Source organism: Capra hircus, chromosome 25 (assembly GCF_001704415.2).
Source record: "Capra hircus breed San Clemente chromosome 25, ASM170441v1, whole genome shotgun sequence".
NCBI lineage: Eukaryota > Metazoa > Chordata > Mammalia > Artiodactyla > Bovidae > Capra > Capra hircus.
The window spans coordinates 17,205,565-17,225,730 of NC_030832.1; the positions used below are offsets into that span (position 1 = coordinate 17,205,565).

The window sequence follows — 20,166 nt, forward strand, 5'->3', positions numbered from 1 at the left end:
ATCAATAACCTCAGATATGCAGATGACACCACCCTTATGGCAGAAAGTGAAGAGGAGATTAAAAGCCCCTTGACGAAAGTGAAAGTGGAGAGTGAAAAAGTTGGCTTAAAGCTTAACATTCAGAAAACAAAGATCATGGCATCTGGTCCCATCACTTCATAGGGAATAAATGGGGAAATAGTGGAAACAGTGTCAGACTTTATTTTGTTGGGCTCCAAAATCACTGCAGATGGAGACTGCAGCCATGAAATTAAAAGACGCTTACTCCTTGGAAGGAAATTTATAACCCACCTAGACAGCATATTGAAAAGCAGAGATATTACTTTGCCAACAAAGGTCCCTCTAGTCAAGGCTATGGTTTTTCCTGTGGTCATGTATGGATGTGAGAGGTGGACTGTGAAGAAAGCTGAGCGCCAAAGAATTGATACTTTTGAACTGTGGTGTTGGAGAATACTCTTGAGAGTCCCTTGGACTGCAGTCCATCCTAAAGGAGACCAGTCCTGGGTGTTCATTGGGAGGACTGATGCTGAAGCTGAAACTCCAATACTTTGGCCACCTCATGCGAAGAGTTGATTCATTGGAAAAGACTCTGATGCTGGGAGGGATTGGGGGCAGGAGGAGAAGGGGACGACCAAGGATGAGATGGCTGGATGGCATCACCGACTCGATGGACATGAGTTTGAGTGAACTCCGGGAGTTGGTGGTGAACAGGGAGGCCTGGCATGCTGCGATTCATGGGGTCGCAAAGAGTCGGACACAACTGAGTGACTGAACTGAACTGAAAGAAATGATATTTATATGTAAAAATCTAAACATAACTCTTAGAAATTATGGTGGGCTCAGAACCTGACAATGCAATATAAAGTTAAGACTTCCAAGAATTAAAGAGATGCTAGAATCACAGTTAGTAAGAAAGAAAGAAAGAGAGAGAGAGAGAAAGGAAGGATGGAAGGAAGGAAAGAAGGGAAGGGAAAGGAAGGAAGGAAGACAACCAGCAAGTATCCCAGACTTCTCTTGAGAACTTATGTCTTAAAGAACTGAAGCCATTTTTTAAAACAAGGGAAAATAGATTCAGTTGCTTGGTTTTTCACAAGAACATATCTTAAAATAAGTCATTGACTCTCTTGATTTTATAGAGAGCTGCATATTTGCTGCCACTTTTTGGGAACAGAAAACCCAAGTCATAAACTAGTCTTAGACTTAAAAGATGTTTAAACTGTTGGTCCCTTAGACTAAAGGGTTACTCAGGAAATAGAAGAGGTGAAACGGAGTTTTCTTTTTTTCTTTTTTTTTAGGTGTAATAATAAGTACTTAATAATATGTACTTGTTGTGAGGATAAATGTGTTAGTCAGCCTAATTAACTAATCGCACAGCATGTGAGATCTTAATTCCCAGACCAGGGATCGAAGCCATGCTCCCTGCAGTGGAAACAGAGTCTTAACCACTGGACAACCAGGCAAGTCCCAAAGCAGACCTTTCCTAAAGTCAAACATCTGCGTCAGAAACCAAGTACAGTGGATTTTTCCATGAATCCATGTGAAAGAGTATTTACCTGTAACTGATAATGTTCTGAAGCACAGGGCTGGAAACTACAGCCCCTGGGGTACACCTTCTGTTTTTGTAAGTGAAGTTTGATTGGAACACAGTCTCACCTATTGCTTTCCATATGCTATGGCCAAATTTGTATTATGGTGGCAAAGCTGAAGAGTGTGAGACAAGGCTAAAATATTTACCATCTGACTCTTTCAGAAAAAATTTGCTGACCTCTGTTCTGAAATCCTGGAACTAATCAGATTTCTTTCTTTCTTTCTATGTAATAGCTTCTGTTGTTACATGCAAGGCAGTCTACACAAAGCTTAGCATAGAGTTTAGGGCCATGCTCGCCTTAATTTAGGACCCAGCTCTACCTCCTCCCAGATATGTGGCCTTGGACCTTGCTAGCATTGCAGCCTCGTAACCTCAACCTTCCTAAGCCTCAGTTTCTCCCCTTGTAAAGTGGAAATAATGATAACAGTAATTGCTTCATGTAGGGAATTTATGAGAATTATAAAGATAATGCATTTAAGCATTTTTCCCAGTAACTGGGACAGCTATAGTGAAAAGTAGCAATAAAATAAGAACAAAATTAAATTGGGGAAAAGTTCCTTAGACCTGTAATGGAAGACTGAGGGCAATGTGTAAAGAAGAGGTGGGCCAAATCAGGCTACGTGGGGCTTGCATGGTGGAAGATCAGGCTGATAAAGGTGGATGCTCTGGCAGGACAGGGGTGCTGAATTGCCCTCTAGGCCCCTAGAGAGATTCCTCATTCTGTGAGCCTCAGTTTTCTTATCTGTTAAATGAGAGGGTGATGATCATAGTGCCCGCCTCCCCATGGCTGTTGGAGGATTGCATGAGATGATATAAGTACTGCACTTAGCTCATAAAGGGTTAGTTGTTGTTGCTAAGAATTGTGCTCGAAGGAGGGACTCACAAGAGAGGCAGATGTCAGCAAGTGAAAAGCCAGAGAGAGGAGAGTTGGGTCCAGGTGGATAGTGAAAGAAAGAATAAATCCACTTTCAGGCAGGAATAGTGAGACCAGGACAGACATACCATCAGAGCCTCTGCCGGAAGCTTCCTTTTGCACAGGCCCTGACACACCTTCTCCATCTTCTCTGAGCAGAGGGCATATCTTGAAGAGACTATTCCAGACCCTTTGGTCTCTTGGAGACATGACTGTGAAGCTAGGTTTGCAAATAATTTTGGTACTAAGATAGGAGTTTTCATGGGAGCAGAGTTTTCATGGGAGCAGTGTATTCATGAAGACCTGCCTGTTCCTCATGGAGTCTCTGTTGACCTTGAACTTCCGGATCCTCCATTTATAGTAATAACTGCCTTCTCTGGTTCCCCTGGGCTGCCACAATCTCTGTGAGTAGGAAGGAGAAAGGTTTTAAGGCAGGAGATCAACTGGGCAATTGTTAAGATAGACCAGCAGTCTCTTTAGACAGATGGTTGTTTAATAGGCTATAATACCATTCCTGTTCTCTCCCGAAGTGTGTTGTATTCCGCTGGAGCAAACTAAGTTTGAGACATGTAAATATCATTATAAAGATTAGACATGACAGTTGACAATGTTCTTAACTGATCCCCTGACATTCAGCCATGCCTTTGGATTAGTATAATTGGAACATGAGAGGTCAGACCTTAATTAGAGCTTAATTGGACTGCTATATTAAACACAACTGGCTTAGTGGCTGTGTTGTAAACTACACTTGGAAATTCTTTCCAGTGCTTTTCTAAATATATTTTGGGTACTCAGAGTAAAGTTAATGATTTTTTTCAGTTCAGTTCAGTCTCTCAGTCATGTCTGACTCTTTACAGCCCCATGGGCTGCAGCACACCAGGCATCCCTGTCCTTCACCGACTCCCAGAGCTTGTTCAAACTCATGTCCATCGAGTCGGTGATGCCATCCAACCATCTCGTCCTCTGTCCCCTTCTCCTGCCTTTGATCTTTCCCAGCATCAGGGTCTTTTCCAATGAGTCAGTTCTTTGCATCAGGTGGCCAAAGTATTGGAGTTTCAGCTTCAGCATCAGTCCTTCCAATGAACATTCAGGACTGATCTCCTCCAGAATTGACTGGTTTGATCTCCTTGCAGTCCAAGGGACCCTCAAGAGTCTTCTCCAACACCATAGTTCAAAAGCATCAATTCTCTGGCACCCAGCTCTCTTTATGTCCATCTCTCACATCCATATATAACTACTGGAAAAACCATAGTGGAAAAAACATAATGGTTTTTGCTGTAAGCAATTTTTGATATGAGGTTTTCTGTTAGCAGTAAAAAGTAGTATGAACTGAAGGGTTTATTTCAGCTGGATGTGTGAAGAATGCAAATCTAATATTCCCATATTTGCTGAGGCTGAGCAAGAACAACAAAAACTCCTTGAGGCAGCTCATGCAAGTGAAACAAAGCCCCCATCCAAACTGACTTAGGTGGAAAAGGGTTTCTTTTGTTGTTCATTTATATAGACAAGAGGCCCGTGGGGAGACCTTCCTTTACAACTTGATCTGGGGGCCCAGTGCATGACTTAGTTCCCCCTCCATCTCTTGATTCTGTTTCCTCTGGCTTCTCTCCACTCTCAAACCTTCCCTTTCCTTGTGACACCAGGCCATGTTTCATAAAGATTGAAGGTAGCAGAAGAGAAAGTCTCTCCCAGAATTTCATCAAAATGGCTCAGGTCAATGACTTAGTTTGGAATCAGCCCTTGGAACTAGGGGGATTCAGTGGGATATTAGGCAAATGGAAGGAGACTTATCTAAGGCACACAGCTTTAGAGTTGAGAAGGGTGGACCCCAGTAGGAACTCGGGGCACTGTTAGACAAAGAAGGCAGAAGGGATAGTGGGCAGCTATCTTAGCTATGGTTCATTATGTTGTAACTAGCGGGAAAGTAGCTTAAATAATAAAGGGGATTTATTGAAGGCAATGGTAACCCACTCCAGTACTCTTGCCTGGAAAATCCCATGGATGGAGGAGACTGGTAGGCTGCAGTCCATGGGGTCACTAAGAGTCAACTGAGTGACTTCACTTTCACACTTTTCACTTTCATGCATTGGAGAAGGAAATGGCAACCCACTCCAGTGTTCTTGCCTGGAGAATCCCAGGGACGGGGGAGCCTGGTGGGCTGTCATCTATGGGGTCGCACAGAGTCAGACACGACTGGAGTGACTTAGCAGCATTGGCTCAGGAAATTAGAAGTTAGAAGTTTCTGAGAGGAAGGAAGGCTTCGGGATTGGATTGATTGAGGTGCTCAATGACGTAATCGAAAACTTGTTTCTCTTCCTGGTTCTCTGCTCTGTCTCTCTGCTTGATCTCTTAGAGAGTCAGTTTTATCCATAAGTTGGCTTCTCTGAAAATAGTAGCACAGCAATGGCCACTGGCCTAGGTTTTGCCTCAGCCAGAAGGAGAGAATGCTCAAATTCTTTCAGAAAAGCAAGCAAAATGGTTTCCCAGGTGCCCCAACACACCTCTTAGCACTGTGGAATTGATTACTTGCCTGTCCTGAGTCAGTGAATCCCTTTGGACAGGATAAATGTGGACCTCATTGGTTTAGGTGTTGGTGGCAGGTGAGGTGGGATTACCTGTGCCACTTTATCAGGGTTCGCACCTGGAGCTGGAGAGGGGTTCATCCTGTATACTCACTGCAGTCACTGCTCACCTTGGACAGGGAGGGTGGGTTGCTGGACGTGTGCAGAGTGCGGCTGTGGCCTACTCATTTCTTCATCTCTAGGATTTAGCATGGGGCCTAGAACATGCTAAGTGTTAGTGTTAGTAGCTCAGTCATGTCTAACTCTTTGTGACCCTTGGGTTGTAGCCCACCGGGCTCCTATGTCCATGGAATTCTTCAGGCAAGAATACTGGTGTGGGTTGCCATTCCCTTCTCCAGACGATCTTCCTGACCCAGGGATTGAACCCAGGTGTCCCACATTGCAGGCAGATTTTTTTACCATCTGAGCCACCAGGGAAGCACATAGTAGGACTTCATTAAATGTTTACTGAGCAGGGCCAAACTGGAACAGCATACCTTGCTTAATTCAGAAAGAAATCAGGAGTTTTATACATGAATAAAATGATGGCTGAAAATAAATCTTATCTCGGCTTTAAATACAGATTACATGCAGAGTCTGGATAGAGGTGATAAGACTTTCCGCCTCTTTCCCCATCCTATCCTACGCAACGTAAAATTTTCCCTTTTGGCTTTTGGTTACTCATCAAATTCCATTACGGTGAAGAGAATTGTAAACAATTGTTGGTATCAGGAAACTATTTCTAACTCCTGATAAGTCCTCTGATGATCTCATGACATTAAAATTTGTTACTATGAATAATTCAGTAAAACAAAACCTTTTTTTTTCTTTTATATTCCTTGCTTATGTAATAGTCATTTATTCTAGTGTGTGTGTGTTTAAATAAAATCCTGAATATCTTTTTAAAAAGTGCAAGGACTCTGGTCACTGAAGGAAGAAACTCCATTTCCTGGCCTTGACCAATGAGGGAAATTAGACATACCATCAGCTTTTGTTTGAAAACAAATTTCTAAGCAGTAGAAAAAAATAGATTCTTGCAGGAAAGGTGTGGTAGAATTACTTTAGTGTTACTAAATTTTAAAATCTAAAACACTTTTAGAAATGACCGCGTGGCCTGTGCTGGAAGTCTTAGTCAATATTTTGTGTTACAAGTATATAATTTTAGCTTCTTTTGAGAAGTATTATTTTTTGCTAATGAAATTCTAATGCAATGGGAGAAATAACGAACCCCTGTTTGAAGTTTGCCATGATAAGCATGTTGTCAGCTGATTATAGTTCACGTGTGTACATTTCTAGGATTATAGTTACTGTTCAGTTTTGTCATGTTTGGAGAGGGTCTCAGATATCTGGAAGTTTCTTGTGGAGACTATCTATGTGAGACATTCTAAGTGGGTACCATGCCCACAGCCTTAACTGCAGCCCCTTGCCCTTACTTTATCCATATCCCCATCACTCTGGCCGCAAATGAACGAGCCAGGAACAAGTGTCAGGCCATCTGGGCAGCCACTCATGGATGGCAAGTGGCATTGAAATGGCCTGGCATTGCTCTGCCCAACAGGGGTGGTCCATCCTGGGTAGTGTCTAACCAGTCCAATGAGATTCTCCAGTCTGGGGAGTGAGGATGTCAGACAAAGAGAGAAAGGGCAACTCACAATGTGGGTAGAAGGGGAGAGATACCAGAGAAGAGGAGAAAGCTTGAAAATGCATTAGTCAGGAGACCCTGAAGCAGAGAAAGACCCAGATAGGAGAGAGCAGCAGAAAAAGCAGCAGCAAGTTGAAAAAGAAGCCACAGTCAAAAAGGAACTCTTAAGAGTCACTTGGACAGTAAGGAGTTCAAACCTGTCAATCCTAAAGGAAATCAACCCTGAATATTCACTGGAAGGACTGATGCTGAAACTGAAGCTCCAATACTTTGACCACCTGATGCGAAGAGTCAACTCATTTGAAAAGACCCTGATGCTGGGAAAGATCGAAGGGAGGAGGAGAAGGGGTCGACAGAGAATGAGATGGTTGGATGGCATCATCAACTCAAAGGACATGAGTTTGGGCAAACTCCAGGCGATAAAGAAGGACAGGGAAGCCTGGTGTGCTGCAGTCCACGGGGTCGCAAAGAGTCAGACACGACCGAGTGACTGAACAGTAACTCCCTTAGGGGATCTTGACATCACTGCTTTGGTCAGCGGAATGAATGCACATGTCGCTTCAAACGTGCTTTACGGGTCAAAACATAGTTCATCATATTTGTTTCATTTGCCATGACAACCAGCAACATCTTAGAGCAAAGACCACATGGAGCAGAGAGCCACAGCTGGTGGAAATGTGCGTTGTTCATGTAACACAAGTGAGAAACCATCAATGTTACAAGCTTCTCAGATTTGAGGGGTGTCTGTTACAGCCTAATTTTTTTTTTTAAGCCTAGGATTTCCCTGGTGGCACGGTAGATAAGAATCCACCTGCCAATGCAGAGGACTCGGGTTCTATCCCTGGTCTAGAAAGATTCGACATACAGAGGAGCAACTAAGCTCATGAGCCACGACTCCTGAGCCCACGCTCTAGGGCCCATGAGCTGCAACAAGAGAACCCACCACAGTGAGAAGCCCATGCACCCCAACGGAGAGCAGCCCCCTCTCACGGCAGCAAGGGAAAGCCCTCCTAAAGCAACGAAAACCCAGCAAGCCAAAAACAAATAAATAATTAAAAAGTGAAAAAGAAATATCAGTATCAATAATAAATAAATAAAATAGGTTTCCTTTTTCTGTTTTTTTTTTTTTTTTTTTTTTTTTTTTAACAAAGCCCAGTAACCAAGGGTTACTGGGCATCTTTTTCTCTCTTGCAAACCCAAAGAGCCTCAACGCAAAGCTATGGCCAGCTATGCCTCACTAAGCTCAGAGCCTATTCTTTTGACCTTGGTGGAGTGAAATTGCACTCATTACTGGAAGAGAGTCAGCGACTTTCTAATGTGACTTGTTCCTCGTCCCTGTCTTCAATCCTCTAGTCTGTCTGCTATGTGTGTATCCAGCATAAGAACTGGTACAAAATACGGCCTGATTTCTGCCTTTTTCTCTTTGGGATTCGAGTCTTTTACCATTTGTTCTCCTCCCCCATTGCCCCTCCCCTCAATGTTGTTACAATTTTTTTCCAGCATGTAGAAGCATGGGAAGAATTTCAGACTAAAGCCCCAGGTGTTTACCACCTAGATTTCATGGTTACCACATTGCTTTGTTTGCTTCATCACAATCCGTACACCAGTCCATCAACTCATCCCATTTTCCATCCATCTTGTTTTCTTGGATGCAGAACAAAGTAACTCACAGGTTCATGATGGCATGACGATGTCTTCTCCTTTGACACGTAGTCTTTTTCCTTCTAATTCTGGACTTTTTAAAAAAAAACTGGTTTTTAACTTTGTATAAGGTTGCCTTAACTGATCACCCTGCTTGCCCAATCTTGGACATTTTTTACCCTTTAACAATCATGAACTCAGCGTATTTGTCTACATTACATTAACCTGGGTGCCCATACTTTCTTAATCTCACTCTTTAATTTTTCTCTGTATTACTTCCTCTCTTATCTCTTCACTCACCACAACTTTTCATTTGCTTTCCCTTCTCCCTTTCAGCTCCCCGAAGATAATTTTTAAACTAAACAACAGCTGAACAATGTCCCCTCTGTTCCATGTGTCTGAGTATGCACAGCACGTCCACACTTGCCCAGGACAGAAGGAAAACACAATTTCTTTAATTTTATTCCTTTGCATCAAAATGATTAAATCTGTCTGCATGACCTTCATACATCAGACCATTTGGCTATTTTAAAAGCCTTTTTAATGGAGTAAGTCAAGCTGCATTCCCTTCATAGAAAGAATCTTTACCACCAAAGGGTATGCTAAATGCCAAGGGAACAATGTATCTTTTGTAGGGAGAGAGGGAGAGACACTGCCATCCTACAATTGCTGGATTGTTTAAATTATTAGATGGCAATTCATGCTAAATACATATTTGCATTGTTGTACAAGTATTTTCTTATTTTGGTGAAGGATAGCTTTTCAAAGGGAATCCTACTCTTGCAGTGCAAACTTAGAAGACCCCATTACATGGTCGAGTGCATTTAATTTTATTACTGTGGCCAGCAGTGTTTCAATTTTTTAATAAAAGTCTATCAGCAGTGAGGTAAAAGACTACAGACAATCTCCAGCAACTCAGGCACCTCTATATTTTATTTACTAACAGCTGTAGTAAAGCTTTCAGGGAAAAATCTTAAGTAGCACTTTCCTTTTTTGGTGAGAATCAGTTGCACAGCAATCTTTTAAAGCTTATCTAAGCTTATAAAGCTAATTTGGCTATTTCAAAGTAAAGGGAGGGGGGAAGAAAAACAGAAGAAAAATGTTTCTCCTAATAAATAAAATATTAGAAGAAGAAAGTGAAGACGAATTGTCCAGAATTTATTAGCAATGCCTACTTATAAATGTCAGAATTCTTGTACAGGAGTTTTTTTCTTGCTTTTTTTGCTTGAGTTGCATGGGGAATGCATTCATTCACTTACCAGTAGCTGATCACCTGCTCTGTGCTAGATACTCAGTTAAGCACTGGGAAGATAAAGAAGACACATGTCCTGTCCTCAGACAGTTTATAGTTTGGTAGAGGAGTTGGACATGTGGGCTAGCAGTTATGTTACAGTTACATCTGAGGTGCTATAACAGAGGGGCACGTAGAACCAGTGGTGGCCGGGAGAGGAGAGCTTACTCTAAATTGAATAAGGTAAGAATGCTCCGAAAGGCTTCCAGGAGGCATCTTGAAAGACAAATGGAGTTAGCCAATGGGAAAATGAAGGAATTAGTTAAGAAATTAGTTAAAACTCTTTCTGTTGGAAGCTATAAACAAAACAAACTGGCTGAGTAAGAAAGGGGGAATATATTGGCTTATGAAAGGCTTCAGGCATAGTTGGATCAAGGGTCTGGTACAATGTCATTAGGGATCTGCCATTGGTGGTCAATTCTTCCTTACTAATAAAACCCCAGATTTGTTCACTCTCATTAGACTTGTTGTGCCCTTCAGGAGTGGCAGGGCTTAACTAATTTTATTTGTACTGATCCAATTTTGAAACAAGGTCACGTTCTGAAGTGTTGGAGGTTAGGACTTCAATATATGAACATGGGGCAGAGGTTGGGGGAGGAGACACACTTCAGCTCATTACCCGCTGCCTTTCTCTTTTCCCCTCTCGGATTTCTTGCTGGTATCTCCAATGACTGGACCCAACAAAAGAGTAAGCGAGCCTGGTTGATATGAACCATAAAATCAGCCTCATAAGGCACAGAGTGAGGTGAAGGGTACACCTGGGAAGGGAAAAGAGAGAATTTCCATCAGAGTCTGTCTTGCCTTCACTCTTGGAAAGGATCTTTTCACTAGATCCTAATACTAGAATCGTAACCAATGATTGGGTCTTAGCCCCTGCTTTTTAAAGGAGAAGCAGATGGGCCTTCTATCTCCCAGTTTCCATAATAATCTTCTAAAGGGGATTAAGTAGTTCTCTTTGGGTTATAGGACATTTTAAACGGGACTAGGAGGCAGGGCAAACAATGTTCTACCCCATATCTGTCCTGTGAGCCTTCAGCCTTGTTCCTCCAGGACGTTCTTTCCCTTGTGGCTTGTTAGCTACCTATCACCTAGGAACCACATTGAGCTGCATGTTATGAAAAATCAAGAACAGTGGCAATAATCCAAATGAAGTTGATTTTCCTTTATATATCAAGATATCCAGAGTGGGTCAGCTGCAAGTTGGTACATTGACTTAAGGAAGTCATCAGAGGCCCAGGTTCTTTCTAATCTCCTCTTTTTGGCCTGTTGGCTTGTAAGTGCTGCTTTGCTTCCAGCCCCACATCTGTGTTCCAGATGGAAAGAAGTGGAAGGAAACTTTAAGGAAGAGAGCAGTAGAGATTGGGAAAGTAGCACTGTCTCAGAAATCTATGGGGTATGTCAATTTCTGTCTCAAGTAGCCGAACTATGTCTTATGGTTGTCCCTTGCCGCATGCTGCTGCTGTTCTGTTGTCTGACTGTGACCCCATGAACTGCAGCACGCCAGACTTCCTTGTCCTTCGCTATTTCCCTGAGTTTGCTGAAACTCATGTCCATTGAGTCAGTGAAGCCATCCAGTCCTCTCATCCTCTGATGCCCCTTTTTCCTCTTGCCCTCAATCTTTTCCAGCATCAGGGTCTTTTCCAATGAGTCAGCTCTTCACATCAGGTGGCCAAAATATTGGAGCTTGATGGGAGGCTGGGAAATGTAGTTTTCCCCCTGGACTGATTGTTGTTGGGCTTCTGATAATAAGGATGAAGTGGAGAGGGGCTATTGGGTGGGCAGCAAGGCAGGGTCAATGCTCTGGCCAATGGACCCAGACCTGACGTACTGACTTCTGAAGATTTGAGTGGAATCGGGGAAAGCAATACATATATTTACATCAAGACAATGTCTAGATCTAAGTAAATCCTTTTGAGGCAAGTCCAAAATACATGTAATAAGGCTCCTACTATGTCCCTTGTATTTTATTAGTTCCTGGTAATATAGTCAGAAAAGATGCTTATCCCAAGATGACTGGAGAAATGTCATCAGTGTTCTTTACTTTGCCTGAGTTATTGTTTCTTGATGTACTTATAAGCCTCATCAAGGACTTAAGCATATTTCATCTAACACAAGCAATAAATTAACCCCTATTCCTTTGTCCTACTTAAATATGTGGGCAAAGAATATAATTTAATTCTCTCTTCTCTCTTTAGAGGAAAAGAACCAAATTCATTGCCTGTGATTTTCTGACTGAATGGTTATACAAGTAAGTTTTTCAGTCTTTGAATATTCAATGACCGTAAGAATTCAATAGCGTTAATTTGCCAGCAGAATAGCAACAATTGACTTGAGTTCTTGCTTATTGTTTTCTTGTCAATCAAACATATGGTGTGACCAGTCAAAATCCAAAGAGGATAGGGGAGCCGTTCACAGAATTCTTCTCCATTCCATTTGTGGAAGAGTGGCTGAAACTGCAGTAAGTAATGGCACAAGGCTTTGAATAATTTATTCCTAACTTTAAGATTGTGTTAATGATCATTTCCTCTTTAATGATAGTTCTCCTAAGAGAACTAATTTATGTAATCCATCCAGGACCTGGGGGTCAGTTATACATGTGGGTCTTTTCTCTGGTTAATTTTAGCTAAGGGCATCCCATCCAGGCAGTGATATTTCAAGAAGCACTTCAGAAATAAAATAGAAAACCTAGAACATTTCTTATCCTAAGTAATTAATCTTTCCATTTTCTCTTGCTCTCCACCTAGCCCCAAAGGTCATTATGTCTTATAACCAAACTTTTCTAAATTTTAACTTTTAGTTATATGCATCAATTCTACATTTAAAATATTAGAACATGACAGATAAAGTTAACACTCTCTTTGACCATCATTCTAATCTGAGTCTTATCACAGAATTAATGTTTGGTCTATATTTCATCCCTCCATAGTTCTTTAAATTAGTTATTTAACTATATAAACAGATTATGTCACACAAAATTAGTAGTATTATTTTATGGGAGCCATTTATCATCAATGATAAAGCAATAATGACGAAAGTGTGAAGTGAAAGTGTTAGTGCTCAGTCATATCCGACTCTGTGACCCCATGGATTGTAACCTGCAAAGTTGCTCTGTCCATGGAATTCTCCAGGCAAAAATACTGGAGTGAGTTGCCATTCCCTTATCCAGGGGATATTCCCAACCCAGGGATTGAACCCAGGTCTCTTTTATTGCAGGAAGATTTTTTTGCTATCTGAGCCACCAGGGAAGCCCTAATAATGATGACAACTAACATTTATCGAGTGCTGTATCACTGGTCTCAGCATTTAATGCCAAATGAACTAACTTGATCCTTATAACAATGCTATTACCAGCCCTACTTTGCAAATGAGGAAATTTATGCATTATCCTGCAACTTGCTTTTATTTGATGGAAATACATTTTGAAATCTAGCCATGTTTATTTAATTACCTCTGATTCATGCCTTTGATATCGTTATAGTATTTGTCATTTCTAGATTTGCATTATTTGTTCATTCATACAATACATGTTTATTGAGTACTACTGTGTGCCAAACATCATTCTAGGTGTTGGAGATAGAGTGGTGAACAAAGCAGCTAAAACTCCTGCCTTAATGGAGCTTATGTTCCGGTGGAGGATGACAGATAATAAGCAAATAAATAAGTGCACTATAAATAGTTGCTTATAGGGAAAAATAACACAGAGTGGGATAAAGCAGATGGGGATAGAGTATTCAGGAAAGAACTTACTTGGAAGATGACATTTAAGTAGTGATCCATAGTTTTAAGCCCAAAGTGGAAGAATGACTACTCAATTTAGAGAGAATAATATTTAACCTATTCTTTGCAAATGTTTTCACATCAGCCCTTTGCAAGAACAATGTCAGGAAATTGAGGCACCAGGAAATTAAGCAAGGTTTGTAAAATCCCATATCAAACAGAGTATGAAACACGAAATTAGACACTTAGCCCGCAAATATCACATCTTTTGCTTAAATCTGCCTTTCTGGAGAATGCTAAATTGAATAGATTCTTGGCTGAGTTTCTCAGTTTTGAGAGTTTGAAAGACTCCAGGTATTACTAGTTTTTAAAAATCTGAGACTATACATTGAAAGGAGGATAATACTAGAAGATCTTGTTTCTTATTAAGCTTCTAAGCTTGTACCTAATTTAGTTCACTATGAAAATGAAAAGGCTTTGTTGACTATAAATGATCAGTAACTGAAGGATTTGCATGTTTTTCTAAGACAAGGTTTTTTGATATCATTCTCCAAGTTGAAAATGAAACATTTTTTCACTTGCAATAACCAATGAAAAAGAATCTGAAAAATAAGATAATTTCTCCCAATGAGTTCTCTCAAATCCCTAGTCATTTGCTGTACAAATACCTAAATTTAAAATTGTTGCTAACTTCCGCTGGCAGCTCATATAAATATACTGCAAAGTAGCAATTGCAAGCATATCAACTGGACTCCACAGGAACAAAAACCTAAGAGCTCTTGATTTAAATGGTGTTTGTTCTCTGCTTTACAAAGGCATGCCCAGAGCATGATAAAATTTTAAAGGATACTAATTAATTTGATGCAATAAATATTTATTGAACACCTCCCAAATGCAATGCAGAGCTTGGTGCTGTGGAGAAACAGAGATGAATAAAATATGGCTCCGACCCTTGGGGTGAGAATGTGTTTACAACTAGCTATAGATTCTGTAGTGAGTGTTGTAAAACAGATGTTAACAAAGCATTATAGGGAAATGCAGATGTACAAGACCATCTATGCTCCACCCACTCCACCCCCCAGCAGCCCTGGCACCAGTCAGGTGGGGCCGGTGGTCAAGCTGGTTGGTGCCCAGATTTGGTCTTGAAGAGGCCAGACCTCAGGGGCTACATCCTTCTTGAGAATGCTCATGAGCAGGGAGAGCAGAGAGCCAGGTAAGGTAGGAGATGATCTCTAATCCAGGTTTCCCCAGCCTCGGCCCTGCTGACATCTGATTGTTGTTGTTGTTGTCATTTGTGTGTGTGTGTGTGTGTGTGTGCTTAATCGCCCAGTCCTGTTGGACTCTTTGCAACTCTATGGGCCACCAGGCTCCTCTATCTGTGGGATTCTCCAGGCAAGAATACTGGAGTGGGTTGCCATTTCCTACTCCAAGGGATCTTCCCAGCCCAGGGATTGAACCTGCATCTCCTGCATTGCCAGGCAGATTCTTTACCGCTGAGCCACCTGGGCAGCCCTGCTGACTTTTCAGTTGAGTTCAGTTCAGCCGCTCAGTCGTGTCCGACTCTGCGACCCCATGACTCGCAGCACGCCAGGCCTCCCTGTCCGTTACCAACTCCCGGAGTTCACTCAGACTCACGTCCATCGAGTCAGTGATGCCATCCAGCCATCTCATTCTCTGTTGTCCCCTTCTCCTCCTGCCCCCAATCCCTCCCAGCATCAGAGTCTTTTCCAATGAGTCAACTCTTCGCATGAGGTGGCCAAAGTACTGGAGTTTCAGTTTTAGCTTCTTTCGTTCCAAGGAAATCCCAGGGCTGATCTCCTACAGAATGGACTGGTTGGCGCTGGGTAATTCTTCTTTGGTGGGGGGAGGGGTGGCCCGTACACAACAGCATGTTGCGCAGCATCTCCAGCACCCCCACCGCATGCTAGTAGCGCCCCCTGCAGTCATCACCATCACGCCTGTCTCCACATGCTGCCAACTGTGGGACTGGGGAGGCAGAAGGGTCCCTGGCTGAGAACTTGTGATTGCATCCAGAGGGAAAAGTGAGAGGAATCTGAGGGGGGAAGAGAGAAAAGCTGAGAAAGTTCATGCTCGGTGGTGTCCTGGTCATTCGTGTGGATGTGAAGGCATCTGCTGAGAGGGAGACCCAGGCAGGTTCCGAGGCTTGTAGGGGTGGCGAGGAGACGGCAGCTGCTATGGTGAAACTGATAGGGAACCAACTAGGATAAATAGGGATGGCCCAGCTGATGGTCTGAATTTGTGATGTATATAGCAGCCTGCTTAGGAGATTATTTCCAGCAACCCTCTGCAATCCTGGAAAGCGGGTGGAGGAAACAGATGGTTGGGAAGACTCAGGATTGAAGACTGGCAAAGCTAATATAGCAAAAGGTCTAGACTAGGCCCAGAGGATCTTCGGGGAGGGAGAAATTTCCCCCTACCCTTCTAGGTTCTTCTCACTGTTGTAAGAATTAAATTGACAGGAGACAGATTATCAGGAGGAAATCAGACAAAAGTTTCATAACATGTGTTCACGGGAGAGACCTAGGAGAACTGAGTAACTTACTAAAATGGCTGAGACCCTCACTTAAATACCATCTTCAGCTAAAGACAAAAGAAGATGTTAAGGGCAGGGATCTGGGACTTCAAAGGGGAGGAAGGCAATTGACACGAAGCTGGAAAAGCAAATGTTTGGTAAATAAATGTTGGAGTGGCCCTGCAGAGACAATGGGACAGAGAGTGACCTCTGATCTCTACGTTTCCCCACCACACCTCACCCACATTCTCTGCAGACTTATCTGGTGATAACACTATTCCAGGCACAGGCCCTCTATCTAAATTCTTTCAGCAGTTAGGAGGAAGGTCGAAGTTTCTTCCTGAGTCTTCTGGGCCTTGTTTGTTTTCAGCTCAGAATAATCCTCATGGCACATGGCAAAGAGACATTTTGGGGCTGCAAATTTTGTTTGCAGGATCTTAGGGATGGGAAAACATTGTTAACTTTTCTTGTAAGACAAGAATAGCGTCTTACAGTTTTCTCAAGAAGTACCATATTTTCTGAATTATGTTAATATTTAACAATCAATTTTCAGAAGGAGAAGGAGCACTACATGACGTGTTCACATTGGAAGTAACCAACTTGGAAGCACTAAAATGGGAGTGGTAGGGTCCATACAGTTGTAGAAATTTCAATGAATCTTATGTGAGCCCTGATTCAAAGAAACAAATTAGAAAGAAAAATTAGGAGGCAATTGGAAATTTAAACACTTAATAAATAATTGATGATATAGAGAATTGTTACACACAATGATTTCATAGTCATGATTAAAAAGTTTACTTTTTAGAGAAACATGCTGAAATACTTATGAACATATGAATGACATATGTAACCTTATGATGTCAATGGATAGAGGTAGGGGAAGTTACATTGAGTGACTGAAAAGGAGAAGCATATAATTAAGTCTGGATGGTGACCTGGGTTAATTTTTTTCTGCCTACTTTAAATAAATACATACATGCATACATACATATGTATGTATATATATATATATGTTCTATTTTTTATTTGGCCTCACTGTGTGATATGCGGGATCCTAGTTTCTCAACCAGGGGTCGAACCCACAGTGGCAACAGGGCAGTCCCCACCCCTGGACCACCAAGGAAGTCCTTCTGCCTACTTTTTATATCTGAAATGTTTGATAATAAAACACTAAAAGGAAGAGAAATAACAAGCTGCTTCAAAGCTCCTCGCGAGCAGCTGATTGAGTAGCGGACGGGCTGTGTCAAGGAGGCATCTATTGACTGGCAGTGAACCGAGAGGGCTGGGCTTTTCTTCACTGGAGATGGCTGGAATGATGGCGGAGACCGAGTTTTCTCATTACGACGAGAGGCTCAAGTTACCTAGAAGGAAAATGGCCCTGGGGTGTGGGAGGGGAAGAGGGACAAGTGTGAGCCCAAGTGAGAAGCCTCACGGTGTGAGGAGGCCCCGGTTACCCAAGTTGAGACCTGGCTCCGAACAGACACAGCTCACCAGCCAGTTCCCTCACCTCAGCCTCATTCTCCCTCCCTGCGGCCCTCCAGTGCCAAATCCAATTTTCCCAGTAACAAGGAGGAGGATTAATATAATCAGAGCCATGGGCTTGCCCTAAAAACATGGCTCCTGGGGAACAAGGAAATGACTTTCTAGGTCAGGTCAGCATAGTAAATCTTTTAGGCTTTGCAGGCCACATCATTTGGTCTCTGTTGTAACAACTCAACTCCAGACTTGTAGCATGAAAGCAGCCGTAGACAATATGAGACACAGAGGCATGGCTGTGTTCCAGCACAGCTCTATTTACAAAAGTAGGTGCTGGGCCATATTTGGCCCCTGGGCTCTAGTTTGCTGAGCCCTGTTCTAGATGGACACCAGTAACCCAAGTCATCGTCTCATGCAGGGGTGACAAATAATATAAATAGAAGTGAGTGGGTGGGAAAGATGAAAGGACAGAGAAGGTTACGATCAGATCAGGAATTTGGGAAGTTGAGATGTGACGGTCTAAGATGTGACCGTTCTGTTGGGTGACTGTCACAAAGGAAGATGGGGGTCATGGAATCACATGGCCTGGAGGCCTTGGTGTCGGAGGTGTCATCTGTATGAATAATGAAGTATCTGGAGGCTTGTGGGGTGGGTTGAAGAAGATGATGCATGTGAAATCCAGAAGCTGTCAAGGGTGGAGTAATAATGGTCTGGAAGTCAAAGTGGAGATAGTGCATGTAGGGGTTGGGACCCTGGGCTCTGGAACCACAGTTGTGCATACTATACCGTGCTCTACCATTTCCAGCCATGTGACTCAGCACACATGACTTAAGCTTTCAGAGCCTCAGTTTTTCCATCTGGAAAATGGTCTTTCATCTAAACAAAGCTAGTTCCTTACCTAGGAGAAATTCTGGTTCCAGCTATTAAGGAAATACGTCATTCCCCACTAATGACACATATATGAATGGGTACGTTTCAGTTGTTCGAAGGGAGTTATTATTAATTTATTAGCTGATCTATTCAGCTAATATTTATTATATGCATAAAGTGAAGTGCAATTGCTCAGTCGTGTCCAACTCTTTGCGACCCCATGGACTGTAGCCTACCAGGCTCCTCCCTCCATGGGATTCTCCAGGCAAGAGTACTGGAGTGGGTTGCCGTTTCCTTCTCCAGGGGATCTTCCTGACTCAGGGATTGAACCCTGGTCTCCTGCTTTCCAGGCAGAAGTTTAACCTCTGAGCCACCAGGGAAGCCTATTATATGCTTAATTGTACTCTAAAATCATGAAGCAGGCATATTCATAAACTGTCCGGCTACCATTTACTGGATGCCTACTGTGTGTCATGGAACCATGACACAGACTAACATGGTCGTTTGTCTTCATGGGCAGATTTTATGCACAGTTGGAACTGCAATGTACATAGACTTATTTATGCTAATTCAACGTACTTTTGGCAGAAGGAGAGAGAAGGAGAGGGAGAGGAATAGAGAGAAACAAGATCTTTTAAAAATGCAGGCAGTTTCCCCTGCATTTACTCTGGAGGTGAAGCATAAAATGGGACACAGGATTTAGCTCTTTCCTTAGTTGTCTTCAGTTTTATGTGACACTTGCCATGTGAGCAGCCTAGAAGGCAACTGCTTCCTTCTGTGTCTGTCTGTCTGCCTACATAACCTACCTAACCACCTACCTACCAACCAAGCATTTATATAGTGTTTATGTGTGTGCTCAGCCATGTCAGACTCTTTATGGCCCCACAGACTGTAGCCTGTCAGGCTCCTCTGTTCATGGAATTTCCAGGCAAGAATACTAGAGTGGGTTGCCGGTGTATATAGTGTTTGAAGTGAAGTGAAAGTGTTAGCTGCTCAGTCACGTCCAATTCATTGTGACCGCATGGACTGTAGCCCACCAGGCTCCAATGTCCATGGAATTTTCCAGGCAAGAATACTGGAGTGGGTAGCCATTCCCTTCGCCAAGGGATCTTCCTCACCTGAGGGTCAAACCCGAGTCTCTTGCTTTGCAGACAGTTTCTTTACTGTCTGAGCCACCAGGGAAGCCCTGCTGTTTACTCAGGTACTATTCTGAACAGTGTATAAATATTACCTAATTTAACTCCCATGACAACCCTACAAAGTGGGAACTATTATTTACCAACTGTTAATCAAGTTAGCCTAGACTAGGTTCCAATTACAAACAATAGCCGAAAGAACAGTTTATTTCACACTTATGCAAAGACTGATACAGGTTGGACAGCCTCTTATAAATTATAGCTATTTGGAACAACTCATTTTTGAAGTCACTAAAACAAAAAGAAGACAAGAATGGAGGAACCACCCTCATTCTTAATTTTCTCACCTCTTCTCACAGAGCAAGGCCTCAAAACATCTGTAAGGGAGGGTGAGATAGGTAAGGAAACACTGGATAGCCAGCCCATGGGTTCCAGCTGTGTCAGCAGCAGCCGTATGTCAGAGAAAAAGCTGAGGCACAACGATGTAAGTTACTTCTCAAGGTCAAAAGCTAGGAAATAGCAGGGATAGGATTCGGACCCAAGCTGCCTGGCTCCAGAGTCAGTGCTTGTTGGAGCATGACTAATTACTCCGCCCTTCTGCCTATCACCTGGTACTTAGTGATCAGTACTAAGATGGAAAACACAGGCTACCTGAGACCACTGGAAAGGTGCCATGTCTTTATATGGGTAATTGAAGGTGTGCCAAGGGAAAGTTTTGGCTAAGTGTGATTTTCATCTTATGTGCTCATTTTAGAGTCAGCTCCTGCGTCAGATGCTGCTCCTTTGTATATATTATGT

General features: G+C 42.5%; 1 protein-coding gene across 1 annotated transcript in view; it reads left to right on the plus strand.

The window, feature by feature from the left end:
- The window catches only part of IQCK (IQ motif containing K), a 151,755-nt gene that overhangs the window by 42,561 nt on the left and 89,028 nt on the right, over positions 1–20,166 (plus strand). The window contains exons 5-6 of the mRNA XM_005697542.3: positions 11,832–11,884; positions 12,017–12,094. Coding sequence (XP_005697599.3) covers positions 11,832–11,884; positions 12,017–12,094 — 131 coding nt within the window. The remainder of the gene's footprint in view (positions 1–11,831; positions 11,885–12,016; positions 12,095–20,166) is intronic.